This window comes from Martes martes (assembly GCF_963455335.1).
Source record: "Martes martes genome assembly, chromosome: 10".
NCBI lineage: Eukaryota > Metazoa > Chordata > Mammalia > Carnivora > Mustelidae > Martes > Martes martes.
Genome location: NC_137898.1, coordinates 46710428 through 46723317, shown reverse-complemented (window position 1 = coordinate 46723317; position 12890 = coordinate 46710428). Strand labels below are relative to the sequence as shown.

Below are 12890 nucleotides of genomic sequence, written 5' to 3'. Positions count from 1 at the left end.
AATAATGGAAGGCAGTCTAAAGATTACGCCAGAGTGGGGCTGGGCATGATAAGAGGAAATGATGGTTTGGAATTAAAATTTCCCTTTTGTCATTTTTGCAAAAGTTTCCTACACTGAGACCAGAGCTATCACTACTGCCATCTGCTGGTTGTAATGAAAAACCATTCATTTGTTAAAAACCTTGCTATTATGCTCGTTGGAAAGTCGTGGTTTCTCAGGTTTTAGTAAGAATCTCCAGGGTTGGGGCGCCTGGGTGGCTCAGTGGGTTAAAGCCTCTGCCTTCAGCTCAGGTCATGGTCCCAGGGTCCTGGGATCGAGCCCCGCATCCGGCTGTCTGCTCAGCGGGGAGCCTGCTTCCTCCTCTCTCTGCCTGCCTCTCTGCCTACTTGTGATCTCTCTGTCAAATAAATAAATAAAATCTTGGAAAAAAAAAAAAAAAAAGAATCTCCAGGGTTGAACCCTGCAATTTGTATTCTCAACCAAATCTCCATGGATTCTCACGTAGCCAGTCCATACCTAGGGAATTGGTATAAGGCTATGATAGATAGGAGGTACTATTTTTCCCCATCACTAAACCTAAGGCAAATTAATTTGGCAAACATGGCAGATGACCAGTTGTAATCTCATTACTATTTATAGTTGAAGCTACTTAAAAAACAAAAACCCAATACACAGGCAGGTGAAACAATTTTATTTCACAGTTGTCTTTAAAAACACAAAGACACTATGTTCTTCATATAAAAACATTAGTACAGATAACTATACTTACTAGAAAATGATTATATAGACCCTCTCAAAGAAAAATCATACCATTATATGGTTTCAGACAAGTTGCTTAGGAAAAACACATCTGGACTGATTCCTAAAACATACCATAAGACTACCCTGCATCTTTTGGTTCAAAGTATAGATTACTGTCATCAGTACATGTTCCTGCATTCTTACAGATTTGATAATACACACATAGACTGGCTTGTAACTTAATGTTCCATTGGTTCATCAGCCTTTTCTGCAGGTTCATCAGCAGGTTGAGCAGGCTGTAAGGGGAAGAAAAAAGAAAACAGATTGAAAAGAAAAAAATCACTTGACCAATATATATTTCTAATCATAAATATTATTAAAAAATAGGCAAGAAAAAGGGATTAGGAGATTTTTTGGATACTCAATTTTAGTTCACTGTCCTGTTAAAATTTCTGAACAAACTTTTTTTGTTTTTAGGCAGGCATCATTTTATAGGTCTGAAAACCTAAACATTATTGAACAATTACAGCATTTTATCATATTTTGTCTTGTTCAGGAATAAAGTCCTTCTTTTTATTATCACTTCTAGCCTTAGAATATAATCAGTACATTTTTGACCTTCTCATACTCTTCAGCACTAATAAACACAGAGAAAACATGATCAAACAAATCAGCTGTGTGGAAGTCACAGCATTCTTCTCAACAGTACTGCTTTTTACCAACAACAGTTTAAATAATGCAAATCCTACTCCTCCAAATAGTACCAACAATATCCTCTCCAAGTTGAAAAGAAAATTCACAGTGCAGAAAATATTTCTCTCTAGGACACTTTATTTTCAATTACACAGCCATCAAGTAAGTATCGATGAATAGCAACTGTGTATTCTAAATACCCAACAAAAAAGGCCAGTATTTAATCTGAGATTTCCCATCACTTCCTGATCCTTTTCTCAGTATTTGTGAAGGGCCAATTCAGTTTCCAAAGGGACCCCAATAAACTTTCTCTCAGTCCCCACTCCTATAGACTCGTGGCTGGCCTTATGATTTCCTTTCACCAACAGAATGAGCAAAAGTGATGCTGTGCCCCTCCCAGGCCTAGCCTTTAAGAATGTCTGGCACCTTCCATTTTTGAGAGCTGTCACCCTGCTAAAGAGACCCTGGTGAAGAGAGGCTCTGAGACTACATGGACAGTGGTCCAGTCATCTTAGCAGGGGTCCCAACCTTCTAGCTGTCCCTCTAGGATATACCTAGAGTATGAATAACGAAGACTGTGAATAAAGCCATCTTGGATGTTCCAGTCCCACTGCTTCAACTGACTACAAGAGACCCCAATGGGACCAGCAAAAGAATAACTTAGTCACAGTCCACCCACAGATTTGCGAAAAACAGCAAGAGATAACCAAATCATCAACCCTTGTTGTTTATGGAAATCACCGCCCCCTCAGTACTTTATATTATTCAGTTCCAAGTTTTCCTACTGCCATTTGAACTTCGAGCCTACCTCAATAATTAAAGCCAAAAATGGTGGCTTTACTCAACAACTGTGGTAGGAACAGCAGTTTATGATAGAACTAAACCTTCTGGTATTATGATTAGTTATATACCTGTGCCTTTCTCTGCGGTCTTTCTTCAAGACCTTCCAGGAACGGAGATACATCATCATCATCATAAATCGTGAACTCCAAGTCTTTACCAACAATTCCAATGGAAACATTCTGGGGGCAGGAGGAGGGAAAGATAAAAATTGAAAATAGAGAGAATTCATGTTGGAAAATGCTTTTGATTAAATGTTGAGTGAAAAAAACAAAATAAAAGTTTATATAGCACTTAATAAGACTAAAAAGTACGTTAAGTGTAGAGAAAAAAGGAAGAAGAAAACTAGCAGATCCCTGTTTAACTTGCAGATTTAATATTCACTTTCTTTCTTTTTTTTTATTTTTTTTAAAGATTTTATTTATTTATTAGACACACAGAGAGAGGTCACAAGTAGGCAGAGAGAGAGAGGAGGAAGCAGGCTCCCCGCTGAACAGAGAGCCCGATGCGGGGCTCGATCCCAGGACCCTGAGATCATGACCCGAGCCGAAGGCAGAGGCCCAACCCACTGAGCCACCCAGGCGCCCCTTAATATTCACTTTCGATAATCATGAGTAATGCCAAAGGTCTGTGCCTCCTAGGAATTTGTAATTAGGCTCATAATGGAAATGTGCTGCAGACCAGTGTTACCAGAGCAAGCAACTTGGCTGGGAAGTAAGCCTAACTCCAAAGAAATAATTGGGTTTGTTTCCTATGTGAGTTAAGACATGGTGATTCTTAATAAGGAAAGAAAGTTTGTTTTAGGTTCTAGAATGTTGACTTTGGTGGGGTCTTGGAACTATTTTCTACATGTTAAAATTTAAGAGCAATTCTTAAAATACTCAGTGAATGCCAACCAGTATAAAAAAGCCTCTTATAAGATTAAAATTTTAGTGAAAAATTGAGGCATAATATATAGGCCTTCTCTCAATGATTTCACTAATCATTCTCCATGATTCAGTAAAAATATGAAATGAGAAAGCCAGATACCTGAGCAAACTTTTCCAAATTGCAAATGTCAACAGGTAACTGTAAACCCCAATTTTAAAAGATAGTCGTCTTGAAGTGATGGTATTATGGGTACTTTACTCATTTTTTGGGGGGGTGGGAAGGGAGAGAGAGAATCTTAAGCAGGTTCCACACTCAGCATGGAGCCTGATGCAGGTTCGATCTTATCGTGACCTGAACCAAAATCAAGAGTCAGATTCTTTTTTTTTTTTTTTTTGGAATTTCAAAGCTTTTCATTTCTTTTTATTTATTTATTTATTTATTTATTTATTTTAATAAACATATAATGTATTTTTATCCCCAGGGGTACAGGTCTGTGAATTGCCAGATTTACACATTTCAGAGCACTCATCATAGCTCATACCCTCCCCAATGTCCATATCCCCACCACCCTCTCCCGTCCCCCCTCCCCCCAGCAACCCTCAGTCTGTTTTTTGAGATTGAGTCTTTTATGGAAGAGTCAGATTCTTAACCAACTGAGCTACCCAGGCACCCCTATGGTAAACAAATAAAAATAATTTAATGTACATTCCTGATTTTTTTAAAAATTATTTTTAGGATAGGAAAAATTATTTTTAAAAGATTACACAGGCTATAAATTCTTCACATACATATACAATAATAACTATCCAATCATGATAATAAGATGGATTTACAAAATGCTGACTGATCTCCCTTTAATGATCATTAACCACAAGGAGGCCTGTAGTGGTTCCTGCATTGTACCATACGGGTCCCTAGACCGTCCAATCTCCTCTCTCCTGGACATCCTTCTAGGATTTTCCATTCTCCTTGCTCCTTATTTCACTGAGAAAACAGAAGCAATTAGAAGAGAATGTTCACAGGCTCTCATAGTAACTACTGTTTCCTGTATCTACGTCCTTAGATTCTCTCCCTTCCTGTTAGTGTGAATGAACCAATATCCTAAGGTCTACCTTTCCACCTGTATACTGTTTAAGGACATTGGTCCAGCAGTTTTTCTCATATTTCTCCGACATAAATGTTTCCCTTTACACTGGATTATTCTTATAATCATGCACCAGACATGCTGTAATTTCTCCCATTTTATTTTATTTTTTTAAAGATTTTATTTATTTGTTTGACAGAGATCACAAGTAGGCAGAAAGGCAGACAGAGAGAGAGGAGGAAGCAGGCTCCCTGCTGAGCAGAGAGCCCGATGTGGGGCTCGATCCCAACCAAGACCCGAGCCGAAAGCAGAGGCTTTAACCCACTGAGCCACCCAGGCGCCCCAATTTCTCCCATTTTAAAAAACCAAAACAATGAAAAAATCTCACTACATTCTCTTCCAGCCACCACCCCATTTCTCTGAACCTGGAAGAGAAAATCTCCATAAAGCCACTTCTAATTCCTCTTCTCCCATTCTGTCCCGATTCCATTTCTTTCGGTTTTGGGCTCACCGTTCCAATGAAATTGTCTAGTCAAGTCCCCATCATTGTTTATCTAATGGTTACTTCTCATTCCCTATCTTCCTTGATGTATTAGCAATTTTTCATTCCCTCTTCCTCAAAATAGTTTCATTTGTTTTCAAGAATGCTTTCCTCCAACCTTCCTCGTCATCTTTCTCGGTCTCTTTTTATTGATACTCACCTTCCGATCTCTAAAGGTGCGATAGGCACTCTAGAGGGCCCCTTGCCCAGGCCTCAAACCTCTTGAGAAACTATTTGATTCCTTTAATGGTTTCATCCAATTCAATCTCTAAATGCCATTTCTACATAAAGACTCTAAACTTTCTAAGTCTAGCTAGACCATTCTCCACCAAACTCCAGGGCATACACATCTGATAGCTGCTTATTATTATTATTATTTAAAAGTAAGCTTTATGCCCAACACGGGGCTTGAACTCATAACCCCAAGATCAAGAGCTGTATGGTCTACTGACTGAGCCAGCCTGGTGCCCCAATATCTGCTTATTCTCTATCAGCAATGGACAGTAGGCATTAACAAGTTTTAAGTCCTAAGCTAACTGCCTGATCTTTCTCCACAACTCCTACCCCAAGACTTGTTCCTTCCACTGTCTTATATCCAGCTCAGTAAATCGTAAATCTCTCCTTCCTCTAATCAGGCCCAAAATCTTGAAAACAACTTTTTTTTGTTGTTTTTACACCCTCACAACCAATTCACTAGCAAATGTTTTTAGCTCTAATTTTAAAACATACCCAAAACTGAACCACTCATCCTGATCTCCAACTTCAAGGCTCTTTTACACCACAATTTCTCTGTAATCGGTATCACCGTAACAGTTTCAAAACTATTTTCACCCACGTTGCCCCCTACAATCTATTTTCAGAATGGCGTCCAGAATAACTCTTTTGAAACCTAAATCAAATCATGGTATTCTTCTGTTCAAAATTAATAATCTATTCAGTAAAATCCAAAGTACCAACAATGGTTTATACACAGTCTGGGCTCCATTATTGCACTTTAGTCATTCTCTTCCTCTTGATCTCCAACACACCTGGCCTTCTTGCCTCAAAGACTAGAAATATTCTGCACTCAAAGCCCTTATACTTGTATTCCCTGGAATGATCTTGCTCTAGACATCTGAATCACTCACGTACTCACCTCCTTTAGACATCTTCCTCAAATTTCACTTTCTCAGTGAAGCCATCCTTAACCAACCTATTTTAAATGTCCCTCACCACACCTTCTTCCCATATCCAGATGGTCCTTCTTTCTCCTCTTACCCTATTTTTTCTGTAGTATTTATCATTTTCTAATGTATTATATAATTTACTTATGCATATATTGTCTATGTCCCCGACCTAAATGTATGCTCCAAGAAAGCCAAGATGTTTGCTGTGTTTATTATGTTCTCAATGTCTACTCCCTACACATGATACGTGCTCAATATATATATTTGTTAACTGAGTTAATAATACAAAGATATTCCCACCTGCTGAAGAAACTGAAGGACATTCCACCTAAGACTTACTGGTTTTATTGCTTTATTCCAAAAAGAAATACTTGAAAATCATTTCAAAATCAGATCACTTAGTGAATAGCTTAAAAAAAAAGAATGAACCAACCAAGGGAACCATCTCCCAAATTAAAGAATTGTTAAGCATATACTCCTCTATTATATTTATGAAATAAATGACTGACCTATAATGTTGAAATCTCGAATTGAAGAACATGATATCTACCTTTGTAGTTAGGTCCTGTTCTGCCGGAAGCGTCTCTCGTAAGGCACGCAGACCATGTTTCACCAGTTCATTTAAATTGCCTATATAATAAATTAACAATTATTTCTTAATTTCACCTTCCTGCTAGGCTACTTTTATTTGTCAGGTCTACTATGGTTTCAGCCACATACTAAATATATCACAATAATAACAGCCAAAATTATAATGTTTAGCCATATAATCTTCTAATAATGATAAATAACATCACCATTATTTTATGTAGTAAGAGAATACATGATTTTTATTCCTAAATTTGGCCTCTTTTATGCTAAATTAAATGGGAATCCTGATTCATAAATGCTACAGCACAAAGTTTTGTAGAATGTATTCTATGGAAGGTGTTTGCTCTTTATAAACAAAGTCTCCAACTCTTTCTATGTGGCCAGTATTAATCTGATACCAAACTAGAAAAAGATATCACAAGAAACTAAAACTACAGATCAATAATCCTTATGGATACAGACACACAAAAAAAACCTCAACAAAATATCAGCAAAATGAATCCAGCACATTTATGATTACATAACCATTTATGTATATATATAGTTTATATTATAAATCATGAACAAGAGGGATTTATCCTAGGAATGCAAAGCTGGTTTAACATTCAAAAGTCAAATAATGCAGTATACCATGATAGAATGCAGGGGAAACAACCACATGGTCACCTCAAGAGATGTCCAAAAAGGATGTGTTAAAGTCCAAGACCCTTGCATAAGCAAAGCACTTGAAAAGCTTGTCCTATGATCACATCTGACATCAACATTTTACTTTTCTTTCCCATAGTTACATTAATTTTTTACTTGTTTATGGACTACTTAATACAGAAATATCTGTGTGGCTAAAAATCAGTGAATCACGGAAAACTAAAAGCTGGTAACAGAACTTATAACTGGTAAACAGTACACTGGTCCCCAGCTTTGGTTGGGGCACACTTCAGACCAACAGAACCAAGACTCTTCAAAGTTGAGGACATTTGTATTTTCCTATTTGTATTTTGACAAAGTTCTATTGTGATGGAAACTACTGTGATGGCTACATGGGGCAATAGCCAGTATGTATGAGAGAAATAATGAACACTCCATGGGCTTATTTGAAAACAAAATAAAACAAAAACTCTTTCTGTAAGGCTGATAGTTTTCTTCATTTAGGATACTATTTATTCACTGTATAAAGACTAGAAGGGACAAAAAAAAATCACTCACACTCCATAAATCCAGACATATGTCTCTCCAAGTAAGTACGAGCTGACTGAGAACGGGCTCCAATGGACATGGCTCTACAGTCAAAATAGTTGGCAGACGGACAGGTTTGAAAAATGTGAGGGCCCATATCCTACAAATAGAAAAGAAATATACATACATACACACACTATATAATTTCTAGTCAGTTTTCTTTTGTTTCTGTCTTTGCTTTTTTTAAAAGATTTATTTATTTATTTGACAGAGAGAGAGAGATCACAAGTAGGCAGAGAGGCAGGCAGAGAGGGGGAAGTAGGCTCCCAGCTGACCAGAGAGCCTGATGTGGGCCTCGATCCTAGGACGCCGATATCATGACCCAAGCCGAAGGCAGAGGTTTAACCCACTGAGCCACCCAGGCACCCTCTAGTCAGTTTTTTAAAAAATCATTAAAATATAATAATTCTATTAACTTACATCATAACCAGCAATAAGCAGTCCAACACCATATGGTCTCCGGCCATATCGCTGGGTTGGTATCTGGGTCTCTTAAACTAGTTAAAGAAATGGTTCTAACAAGGAATAAAATACTAAATTTATTCTCAAATTAAACACTATTAACAAAGAGCTCTGTTTTGTTTTGTTTTTTAAGTTACTGCACAATCCACCACAGCAAGAAGAAATACAAGAGAAATATTTCTTTGGCCTAGTATTACAAAAATGTTAGAACTATCCACCAAACCCAAGAATGAGTGCTAGCAAAATGGTCTCCTTTCACATAGAGAACTTCATCTGTTTTGGATATAAAGGATCAAGAATTTTGAAGGACATCTAGAACCACCAAAAAAAAACTTCCCTAAAAATGAGACTTGACTGGTTTTCCTCGAATTGAGCTTATCTAGGTCTAGAAAAGGGCTGATGAAAGAGCAACCCAAATCCTTATTTGGAATACATTTTTCCATGACAAAATGTCCCACAATTCCTTCTAAATTTTGAACATTTTGTTGTTGAAAAGTAACTAACCTTAAAGTTTTCAAAATTTTACCTATGCTATGCATTATATTCCCAATAATTAACACTTAAGTATCAAAACTCTATTTAAAGTTCATATCCATAAATGCTAACAAAAAAAGGATACTGCTTCCAATTAGAGATACAAGACGAGACACAGGAAGAGGTCTGTCAAATACAAATCTGGAATCCAAACACTCCTGGCGCATAAAATTACTAAAAAAGAAACAAGGAAAATTAGTTATTTCACATCAGAGTTATTTCAGTCTAAATAAAGTAGTTTGATTTTTTTTTTGTTTTCTTCACATGGATTACATCCATGTAAGGGAATGAAAAAGACATGCCACAGGATGTGTATTTATACCAAAATCTTTGGACACATGAGGTTTAAAAAAAAAAAAAAAGATTAAAATACTCCTTAGCTCTAGATAAACTTGGTCTCTGAGCACTCTAGAGAACAGAGAAGGCTGAGAAAGAGAGAAAGAGCAATAAATTACCCAAAAGGTACTGTGTTACATGCTCTACATGTTGGGCTCTTAAACAATAACCTTGAAAAAGTAAAACTAAAAGAACTGATGGTTTAAGTAACTAGCCTCATCTCAAATACTAAGGGGTAAAAGTAAGAATGAAACTCAATCTGTGTGACTTCAAAGCCCCAGCTCTTCATTTTTAGAACACCTCTCAACTAGATATAATCTGTCTCCTCTGGACTCACAGAAATCTACCTGTTACTCTCTACTTTCTACCTTGTATTATGGATATACTACTAGATTTTAAGTTCCCAGAAAAGATGCATATCTGACTCACCCTTGTGTACCCTGCAGTATCCAGTATTGAGCTTTGCAAGAAATATATGTCTAATAAATACTGGCATAATAAAGAAAGCAAGAGTAGTTCCCCCAACCCTCAGAAACCAGACCAAAGTGTCAAGGTCTTCTTAGTCACAACATTGTCTCAAACAATATATCCTGAGTTAACAAGTATCATATTATTTGGTGACTTCTCAAAAGCTTTAATCTTTTTTTTTTAAGATTTTATTTATCTATTTATTTGACAGCGAGATCACAAGTAGGCAGAGAGAGAGAGGGAAGCAGGCTCCCCACTGAGCAGAGAGCCTGATGCGGGGCTTGATCCCAGTACCCTGAGATCATGACCTGAGCCAAAGGCAGAGGCTTTAACCACTGAGCTACCCAGGCACCCCCACAAAAGCTTTAATCTTAACATGGTTAAATCTAGTAGTTTCTACTAGAGGGATCAAGAAACAGAGCATTCAGCAACTGAGCCCAAATCCACTAAGGTATCACAATCTGAACTTAGAATCTCTACCAGACAACTTCCTAAAATATCTTAGCTGGACAAATCAAAAGGGATATTTCTTTTGTTTTACATAATCATACTCACCATAACAGTCTAGCATCAGCAGTAAGTCCCGCAATTGAGATACCAATATGGTTGTCAACATGGAGAATTTTTTTCTGATGAGCTGCAAGCTCTGACTGTGCTCTCTAAACAGGGACATTATAAAACATAAAAACACATTTATAGTTTTATTATTTACACAGTGAAACTTACATCTGTTAGTTCCATTTCCTATATGAGGAAGATTTATTTACTGCCTCACTCACCTTCAGTGCAACCAACACTGCATGGGTTTTTGATTTCAGACCAACTGTGGCTGAACCTTGCTTGACAGCTTCCATTGCATACTCAATTTGATGAATCCTGCCCTAAAGAGAAAACAACACATGTTAAGAGTCATCTTACAAGACCCTTCATATATTCAAAATTGACCTAGTGTTCTTAAATCTCAAGTGGATATAGTTAAATCTCAAATGGTTTTTCTTTTCTATTATTTTTTAAAGATTTTATTTATTTATTTGAGAGAGGGAGAAAGCATGACAGAGCAGAAGGTCAGAGGGAGGAGCAGACTCCCCATGGAGCTCGATCCCTCAATTCTGGGACCACGACTTGAGCCTAAGGCAGTCCCTTAATCAACTGAGCGACCCAGGCGCCCCTGATTTTTCGTTTAAATTAGGAAAGTTACTTTAATGATAAATCTAGGTTCCAGGAATATCTAAAATGATTACATTCCATTTTCTCACAGCCTACAATTTCATGAGTTTTTCTTTCTTTTTAAAGTAGGCTCCAGGGGCACCTGGGTGGCTCAGTGGGTTTAGCCTCTGCCTTCGGCTCAGATCACAGTCCCAGGGTCCTGGGATCGAGCCCTGCATAGGGCTGTCTGCTCAGCAGGGGGCCTGCTTTCCCCTCTCTCTCTGCCTGCCTCTCTGCCTACTTGTGATCTTTCTCTCCATCAAATAAATAAGATTAAATAAAAATAATAAAAATAAAAATAAAGTAGACTCCACACCCAATGTGGGTCTCAAATTCACCACCCCAAGATCAAGAGTTGCATGCTCTACTAGTGAGCTAGTTAGGTGATCCTCTAAAGCCACTTCACAGATAAAATATAAAACATTTTTACCTGAGGGCTCCAAACAGTGACATCATTGTCATACTGGTTGCGAAACTGAAAGTAAAAGAAAAAACACCTATTGATTTAAGAACATTACAAATTCAAATTTTTAATAAGCTCTATCATTAAAAAATGTTCTCCCATCTGTTTCCATTCAACATTAACACATGCTGTTAATACAACCTCATTGGAAGATTACTCAGTTGCAAAACAAATTCTAAAACTTACCAGGAGCTAAAAGGGAGGAGCAGATCTAGATGGGACCTAAGTTCCCAACTTTCTATCTGTAGCACTCCCTTTGGGTTCAATTACTAAAGTTAATAGTGTTCAACTTTCCTTCCCTGTTTATGCTCTTTCCTTATCCTGGGCCCTAATAAAAAGAGTTAAAGGCACTCTTCCTCTTTAAACTAGCTCAAATGTCTACCTCTTTAAGTCTTCATCTTTTCTCCCAAAATTCCAACATACACTCCCATCAGTTCTTTATCTGCACGTCCCTTTCTGCTTGATTAGGAACAGGGCAGATTTATCTTTGAACCCTTGCTGCACTGAAAACAGTGCCTTGAACGTATAAACATTCATACTGAATGAATAAACACAAGAATGTTCTCAGGAAGTCTGACGTTGACACAGTTACAGCCATCAGAACCATTACTGCTTTAATAGACATTGAAACAAGTCTACTAGCCAAATACTGGGAGAATAATCGGGGACAGGGGGAGAGTGAGAAAGTTGAGTGCTGGAATGGCAGATTATGGCTGGAAGTCCTGAGACCAGGTGGTAGCCGTGACACCACCACTTCTCCCAGCTTCGGTTTATTCATCCGTAAAACTAGGTGACTGGACAAAATGAAAAGAATCCTTTCTTTTTAAAAAAGATTTATTGAGAGAGAGAGAGAGTGAGATAGCACAACAGCGGGGGGGGGGGGACGGGGAGGGAGGGACAGGGAGAGAAGCAGACTCCCTGAGAAGCAGGGAACCCTACATGGGGCTTGACCCCAGGACCCTGGGATCATGACCCGAGACAAAGGCAGACGCTTAACTAACCGAACCACCCACGCGCCCCGAAAGAACCCTTTCTGATCAAGCTCTAGGGGAGAAAGAAATCAGACGGACCCACAAGTAAAATGGACGCTGTCCTGGAACCGAAACCCAGGGATCAAGTCTGCTCTGGCAATACAGTGAAGCGTCGAAGTCAAGTCCCTATGTCCTCTTCTCTCCCACAGAGCACGAGGGGCCGGCCACTCTGGGCTGCTTGGAATTACACCACTGAAATAACTGGAGGGGCGAACTCAGCTAGTTGACCAAGGAAACAGTGTCCGAGGCTTGGAAGAAAGCGAAACGAACCCCGGAGAACGGCGGCACCGACTACCCACCGCCCCTCTCCCGGCCAGGCCGGAGATGCTGAATCACTGCCGGAATCCTCCCGTTGGCGGGGGTTCTCATACCCCCTAGCCCCGGGCCGCTCTGAGAATGACAGGAGGGGGGACTCGCCATTCCCCCCGCCCGCGGACCTCAGCCCCAAAACCGCCCGCGCTCAGAATCCAACGCACCATGGTTCCGGCGCGGATCTGACTGCGGCCTCCTGCAGAGGTGCGGAATCAGGAAGGTTGCCGAACCTACCGCTCGACAATCTACAGAGAAGCCTTCGGGATTTTGACGAAGGTGGCGCAGGGTAGGGCAGTCTATCCCAGAGATGTCGATAGAA

At 38.9% G+C, this 12890-nt stretch overlaps 1 protein-coding gene across 1 annotated transcript; it reads right to left on the bottom strand.

Moving 5' to 3' along the window:
• Nucleotides 1–670: 670 nt before the first annotated feature.
• Nucleotides 671–12773, bottom strand: PSMA1 (proteasome 20S subunit alpha 1). Its single transcript, XM_080817754.1, is given in 12 exon segments — nucleotides 671–948; nucleotides 950–989; nucleotides 991–1037; nucleotides 2346–2456; nucleotides 6486–6565; nucleotides 7730–7859; nucleotides 8180–8250; nucleotides 8841–8929; nucleotides 10115–10218; nucleotides 10339–10440; nucleotides 11196–11240; nucleotides 12736–12773. Coding segments are annotated over 12 exon segments (948 nt in total). The 5' UTR covers nucleotides 12739–12773; the 3' UTR covers nucleotides 671–822.
• Between the last annotated feature and the right edge of the window lie 117 nt (nucleotides 12774–12890).